Below are 21,272 nucleotides of genomic sequence, written 5' to 3' on the forward strand. Positions count from 1 at the left end.
TAATATATATATTAATATTTAGTGTTACAAATTATGTTACCTACACCATTAAAATTTTATGGATCCGTTGTTGCCTTCAAGTATCGTGTTTGTACGCTCTAAATCATATATTTTTTTAGCTATTTCTTTTCTAAGTTTTTCTACTTTGCAATTTGTTACTCATAACCCCAATTTTCACCTATTTTATGTAAATGTGGCAAAAATAAATGAGGTTGAAAGTCAACTAATATTTTTCACATGACTGTAATTGATATGTTTTGCTTGAGTAATTTTTTTACACATGCATCTAATGATACAACAAAATTTGATAAATGCATCTAATGATATATTGTTAGATCATTTGATAAGTTACAAACATATTATTTGTTATACTTTATTAATTGACGTCACAACACATCATTTGATATACATGTAAATTTATTTACAATTGACAGTGTATATAAATTAAGATCTTTCAACATTAACTTTTGTTTACATTAAATACTAAAAGAACCAAAATATGAGTGGCAAATAAACTCTAAAAGTGTCCAAATCTCAAACCAAAATTGTACTCCCTCTGTTCCAATTTAACCGAGTCAGTTGATCATTTTACACAGATTAAGAAAAATGTATAAACGAAAGAGAAAGTAAAATGGTGGTGAGTGTCTTTGTCAAGTATTGGCGCATTCTTCTTTATCATAAATGTAAAGTACAATATATTGAATTGAGAGTGATGAAAGTAATATTAATTAGAGTTATAATTGAAAAAAAAAGTAATTAATATTGTATTGAAAAGTGAAATGAATCAATATTCTAGGAACAATATTTTTTTACAAATAGCTTGGTTGTTATGGACCGGAAGGAGTATACTGTTCTTCTTTTCTGAGAGGAAACACAACATATAAATTCATACATTCTTTTTCTTCAAAGTTTTAGACTATTGACATTAATCAAAATACTTAGAATGTCTCACACAAATATTCAAGTTCTCTTTACTTTTTTAAAAGGATTCTATTCCATATATAAATATGATTTTATTCGGATACCGCATAGCAGTTATCTTCCACACCTATATGACTCTAATTGATATTTATATTTCATATAATGATTATAGTAAATTGGAAAATGAGTTTAAATGTTGACTTATTTCCATCTTGGCTCAGCTGATTTTGAAAGGAGTTGAAATAAAATCCATAATGTGTTCTCCGTCACATGCAAGCACAATAACTATTCAAAGAAGTTGGTCTATAATCAACCAACCCAAACGTTAAAATTAAAAGACATTCACATATTATTCTTCATGTACATAATACGGCACACACTTTACTTGGATCGGTCAAATAAAAATCGAATACCCGTTATTTAAGAGGATGAATGTACGTATGACCATGCAAAATAATAGGTCACACCAAACCAAAAATGACACCTAAAATCAAGTTGTAGAAGAAGTTATTCATAAAGATTTTAGTGATTGAGTGCTCCATTGTATAAATCATATGAAAAAAGGTTTATTTTTGGATTTTATTTATGACTATTCCAGCAATTTTACTAAATCCAAAGAAGAACAAGTTAAACAATCACGTTGACCAAATAATGCATAATTACGATGGTTTTATATTGATCATACACATGCTAACCAAATTGCGTAAAGTATTCATTTCCTTTATTTCTATGAGAAACTAAATATGTGAATTTAACGACATGATCCAAACAATTATTTATCATTGCACATCTAAATCCCAACGAAGATAAAACATCTACCCATACTTTTTCAAAGACAAGACAATGAAAGAATTACTAAATGTTTAGATGTTTTGTTCAAGTTATATCCATCTACACATGAATAGATAATAAACTTTGCATTCCAATTCAAATTAAATTATCTTTGATTGAAAGACAGTTATATAATAATCTCCAAACAAACAATGATATCACAATCATGATTGAGATGTTTTGCAAAATCACTTCTTTTTAAATATATTTTTAAGGAAGCACAATTTTTTTTAATGTTTGTTTCAAATCTTGTACAACACATCATTAAATGGAAAATCATATTTTTTTATCACACATGTGGTTCTTTGTGAAAGTTTAGAATAAGTTGAAAGATACCGCAATTGTCACAACGGGTAACATAAAAAATTACAAAATTATACATATTTTCGCTTGTTTGATGATATTATTTTGTAGTAAATATCAAATACCATGCATATAGGAGGTGTTTGTTTATCGGATTAATGTAACTGAGTTTTGCATAACTGATTTAACTGCACCAATACCAATTAATGTAAACAACTGTTTATATATATATATATATATATATATATATATATATATATATATTTATTTTTTTATCTTTTACAGAAAATGTTCTGACAGAAAGAAGTTGGAGATAGAGAACTTGTGTTGTCCTTCCTTGACGATTTGTCAGGAGAGACTACCACCACTCCGTCTCGATTTGCCAACATTATTTTTGTGTCTCGAGACGAGGACTTATCGAGGTATCTTGCAGACTAAAGAAGACTAAATTGCAACACAGGGGTTGTTGTGAAACCAACAGGTAAATCTCATAGCAGCATGTTGGCTAATGTAGATATCATTTGGGAGTTTTCATGCTTCATCAAACCAAATTCGTATATTGTTCCTCTTTTTTTGAGAGGAAGCACATCATATATTCTTCTTCTTCAAAGTTTTAGACTATTGACATTAATCAAATACTTGAAATATCTCACACAAATATTCAAGTTCTCTTTACATTATTTTAAAGGATTCAATTCTCTGTATAAATATGATTTTATGCGGATACTACATAACAGTTATCTTCCACACCTATATGACTCTAATTGGTATCTATATTTCATATAGTGATTATAGTAAATTGGAAAATGAATTTAATTGTTGACTTATTTTCATCTAGGCTGAGCTGATTTTGAAAGGAGTTGAAATATAATCCATATTGTCTTCTCCCTCACATGCAAGCGCAAGAACTATGCAAAGAAGTTGGTCTATAATCAACCAACTCAAACGTTAAAATCAAAAGACATTCACATATTATTCTTCATGTACGTAATACGGGACATGCTTCACTTGGATCGATCAAATAAAAATCGAAGACCCGTTATTTTAGAGGATGAATGTATGTGTGACCACGCAAAATAATAGGTCACACCAAACCAAAAATGACAACTAAAATCAAGTTGTAGAAAAAGTTATTCATAAATATCTTATTGTAGAAAAAGCTTTATTTTTGGATTTCATCTATGACTATTCCAACAATTTTATTCAATCCAAAGAAGAACTAGTTAAGCAATTAGGTTGATCAAACACCGCGTAATTACGATGATTTTATATTGATCATACACATGCCAACCAAATTGCGTAAAGTATTCATTTCCTTTCTTTCTACGAGAAACCAAAATATGTGAATTGAACGACATGACCGAAACAATTATTTGTCATTGCTCATCTAAATCCCAACCAAGACAAAACATCTACTCATAATTTTCCAAAGACAAGACAATCAAAGAATTAATAAATGTTTAGATGTTTTGTTCAAGTCATGTCCATCAACACATGAAGAGATAATAAACTTTGCATTCCAATTCAAATTAAATTATCTTTGATTGAAAGACGATTATGCAATAATCTCCAAACAAACACTGATATCTTCAATAGAACAAACTTATTTCAAGTGACTTTAAACAGAGGGGAATCAACAATTGCTTCAAAATTTGATATCAAGTTATAAACTTCTTTAAATGAAAACATATTGTCGTCGTTGATATCTCAAATTAAGATATAGGATTTGAACTCCAAACTTTACAAATGATACATCTGATAATTACCAACTGAACTATGCTTATGAACTAATTTAGACTTTCATTTAAAAAGAAATTAAGGCAAAACCTCTCCATTATATATTCATAATTCATTAATCATGCATATAATTTTATAAATAAATAACTGATTAACTTATTGGTGTATTGTTAAAAAAAGTTAATAGGTCTTTACTCCCTGTAATATAAATCATTTCTAATTTTCTTCCTGTAAAATTTTTATTTTGATTCACCCCCTGTAAAAAAAAATTGTTTTGATTTACCCCCTAATAGGCCAAACAAAAACCAATTCAATTTTTTTTTTCAAGAAAATTTTCGTTTTTGTTTGGCCTATTAGAGGTGTAAATCAAAACAAAAAATATTTTATAGGGGTGAATCAAAATAAAAATTTTACAGAAAGAAAATCAGATATGACTTATATTACAGTAGGATAAAGATCTATTAATCTTAAAAAAAGAAATAACTTATTGGTGTACTCAAAGCCAGGAACACAGGGCACACGTATAACGTATTTTTGAGACTGATAGTCGCCTGCACATTGATTTAATTAATTATACGAAAACTTATTATTAATTATTTTTTTAGAGGATACAAGTCGTTATCTATCTATATCGAAAAGTAAAAGCAGTGTTTATTGACCATGGAGAAAATTATTAGTAGTATGTTCTTCCGAAACATTTTTTATTGTTTTAGACGCATTTTTAGGCTCATTGTGTACATGGTTGTTTTAAATACTTTTATAATAACACCACAAAAAAAATCTTTTAGAATGCAGGTCAAGTTAACAATTCGTGGTCATAATTTTTATGAAGGAAATTAAAAGCAAAGGGGTGGTGCCCAAAAAGACCTTAGACTCAAAAGAGAATTTACATTTATCTCTTTCTCAAAAAAATTAGCTTAGGTCAACCCGAAACTCTTAGAAAATGAACCAAACCCATTAGAGTTAAAATGTGGCCAAGTTCAAAAATGACAAATAAAATGAAAATTACCAGGACCTTGTATTTTTTTCCTCTGCTAAATTGGAAGGAAAAAAATTAATTATATTTATCATTTTTGGGTACCTAATATCCGAACTATTAAAGATGAAACAAATCCTTCAAAATAAAAATAAAAATAAAGATGAAACAAGGAAGAAAAGAATGGAATGTTCTATTCTGAAACCTATAGTGAGCAAAAGTAAAATGAACATCCACAAATTCATTTTAACTGTCCCACTTTCTTTTTAAAAAACTAAAGAATGTTATGGCTAACAAAATTTAAACAAAACGCAAATAGACTCATAGGCCATAAGCTCTCTTGCCAAACAGACTTATAGAACCCAAGAGCTTTTAGCTTCCTGAAAAATATGCTACTGATTGTAGGTAGCACTGTTGATGATATTGGGATTACTGTTATTGTTGCTGGGAGGAGCAGCACCAATTATGGAGGAGATAGCAGCTGCGAGTGCTGCCGTGAAGTTTGGATCCGCGGTGATGGCGGCACTTAGTGATGATGCCTGTTGAGTTGGATGCAACTGGGAAGAGCCTCCAACATCTTGAGACATTTGAAGGCCGGAGAATTTGGATTGGTTATAAAGTGCTTGTGCAATCACCTGTGGTAATTGTCCTGATCCAAAGTTTTGAGGCTGTCCAAGCTGGAATTGGGAAGGAGAATTTCCGTTATTATCTGTAGTGTCGCGTGTAAGGTCTAGTGTCACAGTAGGAAATGGTGCTGATGCTGAGAGTGTGGCCATGCTAGAAGAGCAATTAGGAAGAATTCTGGCTAGTAAATTGGGGTTCATCACCCCATCAGCACTTGACATTGACCCAGATAGTAACACGGTAGCAGCAGCTGCGGTGGTCGATGCCATTGGCATAGCAGCAGGTGGGAGTGGATGGCTATGTGTCCCTTCATATGTTGTTATCAAAATTGATCTGTCCTCCGCACATCGTTGAACCTAGAATGTTTCAAATGAGACACATAATATGAGAGTAAACGAGTAACATTTTTGTAGAAGCAATAATAGCTAGTATTAGACTATTAGAACTATACACATTGATTCATCAGAATAATAAGACTCACTTGTTTGCGAACGGGGCAACCAAGAGCCATTGTGCATCTATAATAGGCACGAGGACAAGGGTTTCCTTTAGCCATTTTTTGTCCGTATTTTCGCCATTGGCATCCATCATTGATCTGCAATTGTGATCAATTAGTTAATCAATTCAGCTATAAGTAATCAATGATATAATTGAATTAGATTTCTATTATCGATGCACACTAATATAATATACCATGTGGGCTTCTGATCTAGCACGGACTGAGACTCGTGCTTTTCTCATAGTGGCTTCTGCATTGGCTTGATCAGCAGCGTTGGAGGGGTTTAATCTGGGAAGCTGACTTCGGTCCAAAAGTTGTACTAGTTCTGATGCGTCCGGATCAGGCTCTTTATGATTGTTCTGAGGTGTGCATGGTTCAGGCTCTTGCTGATCATCTACTTCTGCTGCTGGACCATTCATGAACTTTCTAGCCACCACACCATCTCCTTTCTCCACAGCTTTTCCATTGACAATCTGAAATGTAAAAAACATATACATTAAGTTTCATAATATCATTTCAATTAATTGGGTATAAACAATATTAATTAATTACATGATCATGTTCTGTGGTTTGGTTCTGTTGCTGTTGCATTAAGGATATAAAACGGTTATGCAAGTTTGTGTAGCTACTGTTCATGTCACTAAGCATGTCCTTCAGCTTTTGGTTCTCTGCATTAACACGACCAAGCTCCTCTTGCAATTGATCAGTCTAAAAAAAATTGTATATATTTGCAAATAAGTAAGTAGTAATGAAATTTGATAAGATTGATTGAGCAGCCATGATATATGTTAAGAGATATTGACCTGACCTGTTGAGTCTTGGCACGCTTATTATCTTGAGCATTTATTGAAGTTCTATCATCCATCATTGATTGATCACTTCCAGTGTTTGTAATAAGGAGTTGTAAACCGGTCTACAATCAAAATAATAGTAATTAGCATGTAATGTTGTTGTTGTTGTAATCCCTATTTTAACAGAAAAACAGGCTTATACGTACGTTGACATGGTGAGCGCGGAGATTGCAATGAGGATCGTAAATCTGATTATTGTTAGTCTTCTTGATTGAAACATGATCATCAAGTTGTTGTTGTTGTTGTTGTTCTGATTTATCATTTGAGAAGAAATCAACTTCATCCATAGTTACACGATTCATGCCACCGCCGCGGTTTTCATCATCTTCATTCTCATTCTCATCACACCATGTTGCTCCTCCGTTTGTGCTTATTAGATTCATCGTCGGAAATGTTAACATCTTAAAGAAAGAAAAAAGCTAGATCATTAATTATTATTATAATAGAAAATAAAAATGATTTAGAATGAAGAAAGATATATAGAGAAGACGTGGAGAAGAAAGAAGAAGAGAGTGACGAAGTCAAAGAGAGAGAAGTAATAGTAATTGTAATTGTGTGAAGTCTTCTTCTACCGCTGCAATTGCCTCGCCTACAAAAAGGGTTTACTTGGGACAATATAAACCAAATATTCCTTTTTCCTTTTTCAATTATTTATTTATTTATTTATTTCATTTTCAGTTGCATTGCATCAGATAATGCGTCATTAGGCTAGAAAATCTCTGTTTACTTGGATACCCATAACTTACCTCATCTGCCTCAAATCTCAACGCTCCACCTCATGTAACTAATATTTTTATTCAATTTCATTTGACTTTTGACTTTTTTTTTTTGGATATAAAACTCACTTTGACTCTATCTTTAATTTAATCCTTTTCATAATTAATACTACGTGTCCTCTTTCACATGGAGTCTTCTTTTTTGTTCAAACTTCATCCCTTCAATTAAGGTAAATAAGGAAAGTCAAAGATGGCAAACAGATCTAGTAACAATGTTCTAGTTACTGCTTTGACTGGATTTCTGAATCAATGCTCCAAATTTTTAAAACTCAATTTTTTAATGTAAATTTGTCTACCGTTTATAATTTTGTGTGATTAGTTATAGTGGTTATTTGTATTTTATTGTTGTAATTTATTATTTTCGCTCATATAATATGATAGTCCGTTTAAAACCAGACATTCATCAAAATAGAGACACAAAAAGAGTTTACAATAAAATAAAATAAAATTCCTAAAACAAAAAAAACAAAACAATAATAATGGGTTAGAGGGAGGGGATTCAAGGTTCGAGAGTGAGGAACATGAGAAAAAATATGTGAGAAACTTTTTTATAAGAAAATTCATTTTCTCATTTGCCATGTTTATTATTAATAATAATAATAATGTGATTTCCGTGAGCTTAACTTAGTTGGTAGAGATGTTGAATATTATATACAGGGTTGGAGTTCGAACCTCGGAAACCTCACTTCTCAGACATTTAAACGTGTGAACTCTAACCACCACACGTGACACCACTTTGATAGAACTCCAAATTCCTCCTTTCTCCACACTTAAATGCGTGAATCTTATTTTTTGATAATCATTAATTTTCTTGACAAAAAAAAAATCATATAATCATTATTTTGAAATGATAAAATTAAGTGTAATAATTTTAACCTAAGAGAGAATCACCGTGTGATTCAAACTTCTCTTATCAGAATAGGTGCATATTCCTGTATTATTATATTCAAATTATTTTCATATAAGTTCTTCTTCAAAAAGTGAAGCCTTATTAATAAAAGATTCTTATCTTCATACAACTTTTTCTTCTTTCCATGAATTGAAAGTATTGCTAGTTTCAATTTCTTGTGACGACGTTAGTTTTCAACTTCAGTTCCTTTGAATGGCCTTAATGATTCTTTTGAAAAATAGCACGAGAAAAGGCTTTATTTGGCTTTCCTTACCAAACGAAGAAAAAAATCCATTATTTATGGCTTATATCTTCTTTTCTATACCTTGATACCTTGACTAGGAAGAGTTGTTTGAAACAAAACTTCTACCAAAAAAGAAGAAAACAAACTTCACCGTCGAACATTGAACATACCCTTTTTGAAAGAAAATTAAAGGCATGCTGGTTGGAACATTGACTGTTTGGTACGTAAGTTAGAACCTTAAAATCAAATCAAATCAAAAAAATATGCATAGTTGATCACATGGCTAATGTCCAATATTCTTTTCTTATGACGAAAGAGAAAAAAATTATAATTAGATTAACAGATTACAACAATATTTCACAATGGAGCCAAACTACATCATAGAACCTTTACTTTATTTAAATGGAATAAATTGATCATTTAAGTTTTTTTCGTACCATTTATATCCTTTAAATTATTTATTTGTAATAAGTTAATTTTTAAGTTTTTCGGTACTAATTAGGTTCTTTAAGTTACTTCGTAACAATTTCAAAGATTTGATATTAAAAATGTAAGTTATTCGATGTTTAAACAATACAATTAAATAAAGATCTAAGTGGAATGAAAAATATTTAAAACTAACTTGTTACAATTAAATAAATTAAAGAATTTAAATCATAAAAAATAAAAAAGACCAACTTTTTATAATTAAATAATTTAAATGACCTTCGCGTGTAATTTGGTCTTTACGATAGTGTCCCAAAAAACTATATTTTACAATACCAGTATTTTCAATTTTTCCTATTCTATCAACTAGCGTATCTGTTTTTATTTAGAAGAAAATTGATTGATTTTATTTGTTGATTTGGTTGCTTGTCGACCCTTTTTTTTGGTTAAAAAAAATAATGAGGGATATGAAAACTCTTATTTTTGCGAATGTCGTTGACGGAGCAACACTTAACTATCGTCACTTTTCATCTCTCTAACGGTAGTTAAGTGACAATCGTCACTTTTTAGATTGGATGAATCACTTTTTAAATCGGTTTAACCAATTTAAAAAATGTTCTGAGCAAAAGTTAACTATTGTTACGAGGATTTTGGTATTTTCGGATGGCTAAGAGAAAAACTGAAAGTGAGATGAGAAAATTTCTTATTTTATTCTATTGTTGCTTTTATAATTGACATAGTTAAATACAAAGGCCCAATGTTCATATATTACATGAGTCCAACTAAAGAGCTAATGATGGGGAACTACATTGACAATACCAATGAAATAGCCGCATAAATTGGTGTTTGTCTTAAGCCATAAAGTGATTTGTTGAGTTATAAAACATTGTCTTCTCCACCTTTAACTATGAAACCCTAAGGTTGTTCAACATATACTTCATCCTTAAGTCTGCCATTGAGAAACGCAAACTTGACATCTAGTTGAACAAACTCACACTGGAAGTAGTTTGCCACAACTATTACCAATCGCACAATATCTTTTCCTACAACTGGTGCAAAGATTTACGCGATGTTAAGGCCATGGTTTTGCAAGAATCCTTTTGCAACTACCCTTACTTTATGATTTGCAATGGAGCCATCGAGCTAGTTGGGGGTATTCAGCTTATGGTCGACAACAAATCAACAACCGACCTTGCTGAACATTCCATAGCTCTTGGGAGATGCAAGCACATTGAGGTCAAGTTTCACTTCCTTAGAGATCAAGTCAACACGGGAAGGATCACTCTAAGCTACTGTAAGACTGATGATCAAGCTGCAGATGTTCTTACCAAGCCATTGAAGATAGAAAAGTTCAAAGACATGAGGAAGATGCATGTGATTAGCCTAGAGAATTTGAAATAAGCGGGAGTGTTGAAGTGTAATTCAAATTAGATATATTTGTATAGGCTAAGAATCGGGTATGTGTGTTAAATTAGTTGTAATTCAACAAGTTAGTTACAGTTAGTTGAGTTACTTGCAGTGCAAGTAACCAACTAACTAATATGGTTAGGCTTAGTTTTTCTTTTTTTGCTAATAACATGGTTAGGCTTAGTTGGTCAAAATAGTGACTCCTGAGACGTTGTATAAACACATACCTGTTGAAAGAATACGATTTTGAATTTCACATTAAACTAGCATTAATCGATACGTTTGTAATGAGTGCAAAATTAAATTGTGTGTGCAATTTACTTCAATGATTCCAAACATCTTGTAGTAGATTCTCTCCATAATTTGTGCAAAGCTTAACAATTGAGAAAGAAAAAAAGAGATCAATAGTTTACGATTAAAGAAACTATAGTGAGGGAATAATAAAAGCAAAAGGAGGTCCTCAAAAAAGCAACAACACTTGCAGATATAATTATTATTCTCTCATACTTCAAGCTTTAAAATTCTTAGACCACTTTTGACTCAAAAACCATCAACCTAGTATCTGTTCATGCATTCATCTCTAAATTCTAATGATGAGTTTCCATCTAATTATCACAAAAAAACAAAAACCAATCTTATTACTATCAATAATTCAACTCATTTACTTATTCTCCATTCTCACAAAATCTCAATCCACCCTTTGTAGAACTTCATGTGGTTCCATTCCAATCCAATATCCTTTTTCCATTGATGATGGCTGTGGAAGTCCATATTACAGATTCATTCTTTCTTGTTCTGATACACAAAAGCTTGAACTAAGAACACCTTCTGGTAGATACCCTATTCATAATGTTAGCTATATTGATCCACACATTGTAGTCACTGATCCATTCATGTGGAACTGTGAAGACGGTGTCAATTATCGACCAACAAGACCATTTAGTTTAGACACAAGCACACGTTTCAAGCTTTCGTCTCAAAATCAGTATATTTTCTTCAATTGTAGTGAAGAAAAAGTTATTGTAAAACCAAAGCCTGTGTTTTGTGAACAATTTCCTGAACACTGTGATTCATCTTGTGATAGTGCTAGTTATCTTTGTAGACATTTGCCAGAGTGTTCTTTTGCGATGAGTGGTAGTTCTTGTTGTTCTTATAAACCTAAAGCTACTGAATCATTGAGGTTGATGCTTGAGTATTGTACAAGTTATGCTAGTGTTTATTGGAGAAATGTTGGAGCTCCTCAGCTTTATGATCAAGTTCCTCAATATGGGATTAGAATTGATTTTGATATTCCAGTGACGACGCGGTGTCTTCAATGTCAGGACCAATCCAAAGGCGGTGGTGGAACTTGTGGATTTGATACACAGACTCAGAGTTTCTTGTGTTTATGTAAGGAGGGAAATTTCACTACTCATTGTAATGGTATGTCAAACAAACACATTATCCTATTTTATCTTGTGATTGTGACTTAGGAAACAAAACAATTATTACTTTTTTAATCATGTTATTGGTGCAAAGTATCTATCGACTTGGATGATTACCTTTTTAGCAGCGGGGTCTCGCAACTTCGTTTTTTTTTTTTTTTTTTTTTCCATCGACAAAGTTCGAACCTCAGAACTTGCTTAAGGGATCTAAGTCTAGTTTCAGTCGTACTAACATAGTGTTGGTAGGAAGACGATTATTGCACCATTGAGTAACAACTTTTAGATGGTTTTGAATTAATTTAATTGGATTTATTATTTGTTTGGCAGATCATGAGAATGCAAGGCACAGTAGGAATGTCCATGTAATTGCAGGTGATTGAAATGAACTTAATTAGTAATTAATATTCACAAAGCCAGGGTTTTTGAAGTTGAAAATTAGGCTTATGTTTGTGGTTTTGTTTTGTGTGTTGGATTTGGAATTCTGGCTGCAGGGACAGTTACTGCTATTTCAGCTTTTGGAGCACTTGGAATTGGAGGTGGCATTTGGTACTTAAAGAAAATGAAAGCTAAAGCACCAGTAACATGTGGGGTTCAAAGCAATGAGAACAGGCTTTTCTAAATGCAAACCAACCACATACATACAATTATGGGGCCTCTTCTTACTCATAAGCCATGTTTTGATTGCTATATTTGAGTTTATCTATTGTTATAAATATTAGTGAGACTACTTGAAAAAACTTATAACATGTACGTAAGTTCATAATAGCTTATGAAAACTACTTATAGCTCATATGATAATAGTTTGACTTTATTTTAATTTTTTTTTTAAAATAGCTTATTATAAACACTTATTTGATTATCCAAGGATGGTCAGGCCATAGACTTGCTTCACAATTTTTCTGATAATTACTTGTTGGCATCTTAATGTTTGATTATATTTTATCTCAAGTAATTGAGAAAGAAAAAAAAAACACTGTTGCAATGCATTATCCAAAATAATATTGAAAATGCCAAATGATACAAAGCTAATTTTCTACAAAACAGTTTCATTAGATGTGAACTTGTGATATGTGATACATTAATATATCTTCACTATATTAACATGACCTCCCAACAAAACAACTCAATGGACCTGCATTGAGAGTTATAGCAGGTACCATATAACCTGGAACAGCCACAAAAGATTGAGCAGGTGTATAATTTGGTGCACAACTTCCATATCCAGATGGTATAAAATAAGCACCATTTGAAAAATAATCCTTTGAAGATCTCCATTTCCAACTCTTCCAATTTCCCTTTGATTCCCTCTTGGTAATCTGTCACACGTACAAAAATAAATAACCACACCAAAGTCAATATCTTAAATGATTGAATTATGAAATTAATTAAACTATATATTATTCTTAATACTATGTTTGTTTTTACCTGTTTTTTAGTATGGTCATTTGGTGCATTATAAAAGTTGCCTTCACTTAAAATGGTTGGGTTAGCACTTCCTCCTATAGCATACATTTGCCACTGATCATATTTGTTGTTCACCACATGAGCATAACCAAATCTTACCCTGCACATTCATCAACAACTCAATATTTTAATTTATATATCATCAAAGTCAATATAATGTACACCGTATAAATTAGAGTTTTCAATGTGTCGGTGTGAGTATCCTCCTATCTTGCGCTTGTGTCTGTATCAGTGTTTCATAGCAATTTAGTCGCTAAGTATATAATATAATAGATAGATGTATACTTAATCCATAAATAGCATTAGTCTAACCTTGGCATCCTTTCAATTAGCCCACTGCCAAACCGATTGAAGACTATTGTTACTTTCATTATCTTATCTGCAGTGTATTCATCATTGTGTCCTAGCAACATAACCTGAAAGAACTTATATTAGTCAATGCATGCATATATTATAATAATCAATTAAGAGGTTGTTAATTCATGGTAAAAAGAAACCATATTGTTAAACTTACTTTGTCATGCTGGGTGAAGTAATTGTTAGAAATGGTAATAGCAGTTGAGGCATGAATAATATCAATTAGTCCATCAGTTGAACGAGCCAAAAAGCAATGATCAATCCAAATATTTGAGGAAGCAAATATACTAATAGCATCGCCATCGGCACCTCGACGACGGCCGACATGATCAGGAGTACTTCTAACAAGTCCAGCTTTACTTGGTTTACAATCATGAATGCTAATTCCATGTATAATAACATGACTAACACCTTGTATTGTAATACAAGGTCCATTTCCAATCTCAACTTTAACTCCTCTACCATCAATAGTCTTGTAACTATTCATAATAAGTTCATTCTTTAGAGTAAGAACCATGTTCCTTTCGAAAATGATCCAAAGCGGCTTCGTTTGTATCGCGCCATAACGAAGTGTACCTGGTTTTGGATTTGCAGGGTCATCGGAGGAATCTGTAACAATATATATTGCACCATATTTGCCTCCAATTGAATCTTTGCCAAAACCAATAGCACAATCAGCTAAGGCTTTTCGATTCAACGCCCAATTCGGTTTGGCGCGCCAACAAGAATCTATCTTGTTGAGGTATGGTTTGTTAGTGTTATAGTAGTTCTCTTTGGAATAGGCATTAACAAAGCTTAGAACAATTGGTAGTAAGAAGCATGAAAGTAAGAGGAGTGAAGTTGAAATGGCCATGATTAAGTGATTGTGTTGAGGTTGAAGTAATTACAAAGGGAACAATGTGCTCATTTAATAGGTGAGGAGAAGGTTGTGCATACATTTTAGGAGCTTGACTTAAACATTTTTTGAGTTTAGTTAACATTAAACGTGGTTGCACGAGCTTGGTTAGTTGACTTACTATACAATTTCTTAAACTTTGATACAAAAGTTATACTTCCATTTTATTTTTTTTTAAAGTGGTGTGTTATTAGAATAAAATGATGATGATTCAATGGACATAGGAAGTTAATTAGTGTTTACAATAGAAAGCTCCTCAGAAATCTATATATTTGGACGGCTTTTAAGTAGGACAAGCACGTCTTGTGAAATTCTCATGCTTGGATTCAATATAATAACTTATATTTAAGTCAAAAGCTAAGTAAAATTAGAATTTAGTTTTAAATATTTAACTAATTTGTCAATTATGCTAGAAGTTACAATGGAGCCTAATTTAGATTAACTTTAATTCGTTTATGAAAACTTATCAACTTACATAAGTATATATTGTTTGACTTGCAAAATTGTTAGGAGTATTATAAATTTAAAAGTACTTCTTCCAGAGAATGGAGAGTGTTTTTTTTATAAAATCTAAAACAACTTAGTACGATCTCTTTTTAAAAAATAATTTATTCATAAAAAATAAGTTGTTTTTCATAAAATAAGTTGTTTTGAATAAGTTGTTTTTTTAAATAAGTTGTTTTGCATAAAATAATCTTTTTTTTTTTAAAACAAGCTGTTTCATAAAATAAGTTGTATTGAATAAGATGTTTTTTAAAATAAGTTGTTTGCATAAAATAAGTTGTTTTTTAAAATAAGCTGTTTTGCATAAAATAAGTTGTTTTAAAATAAGCTGTTTTGAAGCAAGGTGTCAGTTGGGACGAATGTTTACCGTTGATTGAGTTTACTTACAACAACAGTTTACATTCTAGTATCGGAATGGCACCGTTTGAGGCTTTGTATGGTAGGAGGTGTAGGACACTGTTGTGTTGGTTTGAATCAGGTGAAAGTGCTTTGTTAGGACCAGAAGTTGTACAAGAAACTACGGAAAAGGTTAAGATGATTCAGTAGAAGATGAAAGCGTCTCAGAGTAGACAGAAGAGTTATCATGATAAGAGGAGAAAGGATATTGAGTTTCAAGTTGGTGATCATGTGTTTTTGAGGGTGAATCCTGTAACTGGTGTTGGTCGAGCTTTGAAGTGTATGAAGTTGACTTCTCGTTTTGTTGGACCGTTTGATGTTATTGAGAAGGTTGGGGTTGTAGCGTATCGGATTGCGTTACCACCGTCTTTGTCGAATCTTCATAATGTGTTTCATGTGTCTCAGTTGAGGAAGTACGTGCATGATGCGTCTCATGTGATTCAAGTGGATGAATTGGAAGTAAGAAATAATTTGACCGTTGAGACTTGGCCGGTTAGGATTGATGATCGTGAGATGAAGCGTTTGCGTGACAAAGAGATTGTTTTGGTCAAAGTGATTTGGGTTGGACCGACCGGTGAGAGTGCCACTTGGGAGCCGGAGAGTATGATGACGGTTTCGTATCCGGAGTTGTTTCCTTCAGGTAATTTTCGAGGACGAAAATTCTTTTTAGGGGGGAGAGTTGTAACACCCCGATTTATTTATTTTAATTACTTTTATTACGTGTTATATGTGCTTGTGTGTGAATATTCATCATTGGGTGCATTTTCATGGGTTTCCGTGTTAGAATGGTATTTTAATCATTTTGGACTTAACGGTATTTTGGTCATTTGGTGAGAACGGGTAAAATTGTAAGTTTTGGTGAGAGTTACTTTTAGTGATTAGAGAGAATAGTTATTTCATTAAGTTACTAGAGTAAAATTGAGATTTTACCGTTTAGTGACCGTTAGTGACATCTTACCGTAATTAACCGTTATTAGTGAATTGCCGGTTAGAGTGTAGAAACATTTTTGGTTTGAATAGAAATGAGTTAAGTCCACTAGAAACTAAGTTAAGCCCATTAAGGGCAATATACCTTATGAGATGCCTTAGGAAATATCATTCATTTCATTTCATAAGATATTTCTAGAGAGAGGTAGAGAAAGAAAGTGGGGAAGAGAAGAAAAAGGGTTAGAAGAGGAGAACTTGAAGAACCAAGAATTGGGTGAGCTTAGGAGCTAAATTGAAGCCTAAGTTTGGGTTGATCCTTATCTAAGGTAAGGGGGTTAGTCTTCATCATAATCACTTTTGAAATTTTCAATTATTTGTATGATAAGTGCTTAATTGGATGAATTGATTAATTGTTCATATGTGATGAAATTCGTGCTCTAATTATGATGACATGTTTAGATGTATGAAGTTATGAATGATTGAATTGTTGTTAGTTGAATTGTATGTTCTAAGTATGAAAAATGGGTATGTGTGAAAATATACTCAATTGGTGAATTATACATTGTTGTTGATGAATTGTGATAAGTTTCATGATCAATTGTTGTTGTTGTTGTTAAATTATGTTGTTGATGATAATTCATGGCTTGGGTTTGCATGATTCATGATTTGTTGTTGAGAAATGAGATGATGTTGGTGTTTTGATGAAAATGGGTTGATTATGATTTTGGATGTGAACTTGATGATTTGAAGTGGTATAAGTGTTATTTACAAGTGTTATGATTATGGGTAATGTTTGATTTAATTTGGGAGTCTTGTGTGTTAAGTCTAGTGATTTAAGAGTGATTCTTGAGTCAAAAACGCATTGTTAAGCTGATTTTTAAACTGCTATGAAGCCCAAAATCGGCCACCGATTTCTGAGCTGATTTTCCAGTTTTGGTTCGACGAAAATCGGCCACCGATTTTCTGTCAAACAAATCTGGAAAACATTCATATTTTTCACCCGTTTCTGTTTTGAATTGGCTTTTGGTGTAAACATGAAAGTTTTAGATAATTATGTTAGCTTTCTAATGGCTTTGGTTTGACTTCCAAATGATTTTTAGAACTTGAGTTATGATCAAATTATTACACATGGGTCATGTGGATTTTTGTGAAAACTTATCATAACTTTTTCTAGGAGCTGTGGAACTTTTCCAAACTTGATATTGGGTTTAATGAAGTGCTTAGAGTAAATAATTGAGTATGCATTTATGTATTTGAGAATGTGAATGTGTTGATGGCTTGAGAAATATTTTGGGCGAAGTTGAATCGGTGAAAACGGGTTTTGTGCTAAAATGTCGTTTTGTCTTGGGTTTTCTCATACGAACTTAGGCTAATCTTTGAGCTAATGATTGATAATTCGTAAGTGGCCTATGCTCATACTTATATGATTGATTAAGATTGAATTGTAGGATTTCAAACTTGAATAAGTTGCCTAACTTTGAAAATTATCAATGTTGGTCGTTTGCCACATGATTTGGATTTTTGTCGGAAATGTTTCTTAAGTCAATTGTCTTGTGAGTTATTGTGACCATTCTTATATGACTAAGTGAAGTTGTAAAATTGAATGATTGTATTGAATATGATGTTTATCATGAGATAAGTATGCTATCTTACTTAGGATGTAAGAAATGCTTGTATTGGTGAAACTATACGTGATAGTTGAATATGGAATGTGATGTTTATCTTAAGATGACGTATTTTCCTCTTTACTTGGAATGTGAGCAAATCATGTATTTGATGTGAAATTATGTGAAGGTGATGATATTGGTGGATCCATATACATTATTTATTATGATATGGTGGGTGAATATATATATATATATATATATATATATATATATATATATATATATGATGTTGTGAATTGTTGGTGAGTTCATATATGTCGAGAAATGATAAATTGGTGTGGATGCATTTATGCAAGTAATATTGGTGAGATTGTGTGAATTGTTTGTATGAACATATTTATTATTGTTGAGGTATATGTTTATGCATACATGACTGATGGTGACGGATTGTATATCCAATGTGGTGAGTTATTGTGTGAACATATGCATTGTTGTTGAGTCATACGTTCATGCATACATGACTGATGGTGACGGATATTTTTATATATCCAAATGGTGCGATGGTGTGATTATGATGTTCTGTCGGCATCAGGGCGACGGCCTAATATTGGTGTGACCGGTACCGCATGCATATAGAGTTGTGTCTAGGATCATATCATGATTGTGGCATGAGTCCTAGTTGTGAATGTGGTTGGTGATTGTTCATGAAATGTGATTAATGATTGTTCATGATAAATGTGGTTGGTGATTGTTCATGAAAGGTGATTGATGATTGTGTATGAATATTTGTGATTTGATGATTGTTCATGACACATAAGATTGGTGATTAATTGATGTGAGATATTGGAATTATGATGTAAGTATATATATATATATATATATATATATATATATATATATATATATGGATATTATTATTGATTAAGTGCATGATGTTTAAATTGAAATATCCATGTTAACAGTTATTGGATTATGTTTATGTAATACTTACCCCCAGTGGATCTGTGATGGACCGCCTGCCTATCTGTATGGATGGGTAGACGTTGTGCATGATTAGATGCTTGGTGAGTTTTATGCTTGGTGGATATCGGGAGATATCGGTGTTTAGTGTGTAGTCGGCTCTGATCTAGGCTTCGTTGTGTCAGTCTAGATTATCTTTATTTTGAACTTTTGTTATGTCTGGAGATTATCCTTATGTTTGGATTTTTGAGATGCATCTATGTTGATGTAATTATTGTTTCATGACATGTATATTGGATTACTCTGGTTTATATTCCGCTGCGACTGTTGAGGTTTATATACATGTTTATGATTTTTGAATTTTGAATGTGACGTAGCCTCTATTTCTTGAATAAATGTATTATTCGCATGTTTTATTGCTTAAATAGAAATAGGGTGTTACACCCATGACATGCAGTTAATCTTCAAAGGGGTTTGATATTATTCGTCATGGTGGAAATTGATGAGTATGGCTTATAAGCAATGGAAAAGGGGAAAGAGGCGAGGGAGTTTAGCGAGCTTAGCAAGTAACAACCTTGTATTTGTTGTGGGCGACTGGGGGTGCATGGGCTGATAGAGCCCCACGGTGTGGTTGAGTGGTATTGTTGTAATCTGAATTGTATTATTATATATATGACTTGTAAACTGTCAACACTAATTCATTCAATTAATACTATGGAGCTACAACTGCTTTGTAATCGGGACGTAGACATACATGATTGTGAAGGTGAGAAAAAACACAGGAAGGGGGTTTGAATTGTGTGAGTTTTTCCTTCATTTTCTCCTAAGCTGAAAACACTGATCAGAAGCAGATAAAGTTCTACTTCTGAAGTGATGTTCAAGACTAAATGCAGTGGATAAAACAGAGAGAGAAAGAAGAAAGACACAAAACAATTATACAGGTTCCTTCCACAAAACGGAAGTAGTCATGTCCCCCTTGCACTTCCAAGGAGAGTTCACTAAAAATGTAATATCTGATTACAACTGCTCACTGCTAAACTTAGCAAGAGACTTCAAATTACTCAAGCACAACTGCAAGAGATTTCCTATGCTCCTGAACACAATCAAGAGACTTCTATGCTCAAGCACAACTGCAAGAGACTTCTATTCAAACAGAATTACACGGAAAATTGTTTGAGGTTGAACACTTGATATACAATCAGTGGTGTTCACAATACAAATCAGATACAATTTCTAAGATATGAACTTTGATAAGAAATTCTAAGTGAACTTTTGATGCAGAACAATTTCAGCAGAGTTTTGGCGCTTTCAAATTGTTGTATAGTCTCGCCATTCTCTAAGTCTTCACTCCTTTATATAGAGGTGTGAAAGAGACGTTGTGAATTGTTAGCACATAAAAATAGAGTCGTTTGAAGCTTTGATCAATCACCAATGATCTTTTGCCTGATATGGTTATTGTCCTATGAAGGATCAATTTCAAATTCATTCCAAGTATGAAGGAACATTGTTGCAGGCAGAGCTGTTATTATTGTCTTGTAGCAGAGACACAAACTGAGTAGTGGAGATAGTGGTTGTACACTTCGTACAATTGTACTATGTCAACGCTCTTCAAAGAACAAGCATCCAATGCTTTCAAATCCTTTCAAAATAGTTGTTGCTTCACTCTTCTGGTCTTCTGCAATGTTAGGCATGATTAAATCCATTGAACAGCCTTTTGAAGCTTTAAGTCTTGCATCTCCTAATGAACTTCAGCTTCTGATGATCTTGCTTCTGATGACGTCATCACTTCAGGAGCACTTCTCTTCAGACGCTTCAAGCTTCCTTTTTGTTGATTCCTTAGCTCTCTTTTGTTCTTCCAGAACCAAATAAAGATATCAAACTTGTCTATGGTCTTGTACACTTGAACAAATGTTAGCAAATCCAATTAACAATTTTTAATACCTTGTTATCATCAAAATTTTCAAAGGATAATGTTAAACACATTTTGTTCCAACAGATTGAACTATATGAACTAACGATTGTGGCCATTGTCTTGCTATTTATCTTTTCTTTTATTCTTCTATTACTATTACTATTACTAGTTAGTAGTTGTTGTTATATCGATTAGAACTATGAAAAGTTTTAATTAAGATCATCTCACAACAACTCACGAAGATGTAATTGAGGGCTAGCATAAATGACAAATAAAATGCAAGGACTCACTAATAATTTGAACAGAAAGAGCTTTAGTTTTCCATAAGCACCAAATACCACC

At 32.3% G+C, this 21,272-nt stretch overlaps 3 protein-coding genes across 4 annotated transcripts; 1 reads left to right on the forward strand and 2 right to left on the reverse strand.

The window, feature by feature from the left end:
* Positions 1-4,888: 4,888 nt before the first annotated feature.
* Positions 4,889-7,315, reverse strand: LOC11439068 (probable WRKY transcription factor 31). Its single transcript, XM_003610415.4, has 6 exons — positions 6,889-7,315; positions 6,700-6,804; positions 6,444-6,599; positions 6,086-6,364; positions 5,874-5,987; positions 4,889-5,748 (listed from the first exon to the last, which is right to left on the reverse strand). Exons 1-6 carry the CDS (start codon positions 7,141-7,143, stop codon positions 5,161-5,163), a joined length of 1,497 nt encoding a protein of 498 aa, XP_003610463.2. The 5' UTR covers positions 7,144-7,315; the 3' UTR covers positions 4,889-5,160.
* A 3,656-nt stretch (positions 7,316-10,971) lies between these two features.
* On the forward strand, positions 10,972-12,802 carry LOC11438635 (wall-associated receptor kinase 2). The gene is made up of 3 exons (XM_003610417.4): positions 10,972-11,906; positions 12,236-12,280; positions 12,400-12,802. The coding sequence occupies exons 1-3, from the start codon at positions 11,075-11,077 to the stop codon at positions 12,525-12,527; spliced, it is 1,005 nt and encodes a 334-aa protein (XP_003610465.2). The 5' UTR covers positions 10,972-11,074; the 3' UTR covers positions 12,528-12,802.
* Positions 12,803-12,860: 58 nt separating this feature from the next.
* LOC11439569 (putative pectate lyase 2) lies at positions 12,861-14,652 on the reverse strand. Of its 2 annotated transcripts, none has more exons than XM_039832514.1 (4): positions 13,887-14,652; positions 13,685-13,788; positions 13,337-13,472; positions 12,861-13,228 (listed from the first exon to the last, which is right to left on the reverse strand). In XM_039832514.1, the coding sequence occupies exons 1-4, from the start codon at positions 14,580-14,582 to the stop codon at positions 13,001-13,003; spliced, it is 1,164 nt and encodes a 387-aa protein (XP_039688448.1). In that variant the 5' UTR covers positions 14,583-14,652; the 3' UTR covers positions 12,861-13,000. The 2 variants fall into 2 exon arrangements, with proteins under 2 accessions (XP_039688448.1, XP_003610466.1); XM_003610418.4 differs by having other exon boundaries at positions 12,861-13,224; positions 13,334-13,472; positions 13,887-14,644.
* Between the last annotated feature and the right edge of the window lie 6,620 nt (positions 14,653-21,272).

This window comes from Medicago truncatula, chromosome 4, assembly GCF_003473485.1.
Source record: "Medicago truncatula cultivar Jemalong A17 chromosome 4, MtrunA17r5.0-ANR, whole genome shotgun sequence".
Lineage (NCBI taxonomy): Eukaryota > Viridiplantae > Streptophyta > Magnoliopsida > Fabales > Fabaceae > Medicago > Medicago truncatula.

Excerpts from the sequence above, each read along its gene's own strand:
- LOC11439068 (XM_003610415.4), bottom strand. The coding sequence starts at position 7,143 with ATGTTAACATTTCCGACGATGAATCTAATAAGCACAAACGGAGGAGCA. Across the intron at positions 6,600-6,699 it reads AGCGTGCCAAGACTCAACAG|ACTGATCAATTGCAAGAGGA; the intron begins GTCAGGTCAATA and ends AATTTTTTTTAG. Across the intron at positions 5,988-6,085 it reads CTAGATCAGAAGCCCACATG|ATCAATGATGGATGCCAATG; the intron begins GTATATTATATT and ends TCACAATTGCAG.
- LOC11439569 (XM_039832514.1), bottom strand. The coding sequence starts at position 14,582 with ATGGCCATTTCAACTTCACTCCTCTTACTTTCATGCTTCTTACTACCA. Across the intron at positions 13,789-13,886 it reads ACTTCACCCAGCATGACAAA|GTTATGTTGCTAGGACACAA; the intron begins GTAAGTTTAACA and ends AAGTTCTTTCAG. Across the intron at positions 13,473-13,684 it reads CTAATTGAAAGGATGCCAAG|GGTAAGATTTGGTTATGCTC; the intron begins GTTAGACTAATG and ends ATGAATGTGCAG.
- LOC11438635 (XM_003610417.4), top strand. The coding sequence starts at position 11,075 with ATGATGAGTTTCCATCTAATTATCACAAAAAAACAAAAACCAATCTTA. Across the intron at positions 11,907-12,235 it reads TTTCACTACTCATTGTAATG|ATCATGAGAATGCAAGGCAC; the intron begins GTATGTCAAACA and ends TTTGTTTGGCAG. Across the intron at positions 12,281-12,399 it reads GAATGTCCATGTAATTGCAG|GGACAGTTACTGCTATTTCA; the intron begins GTGATTGAAATG and ends TTCTGGCTGCAG.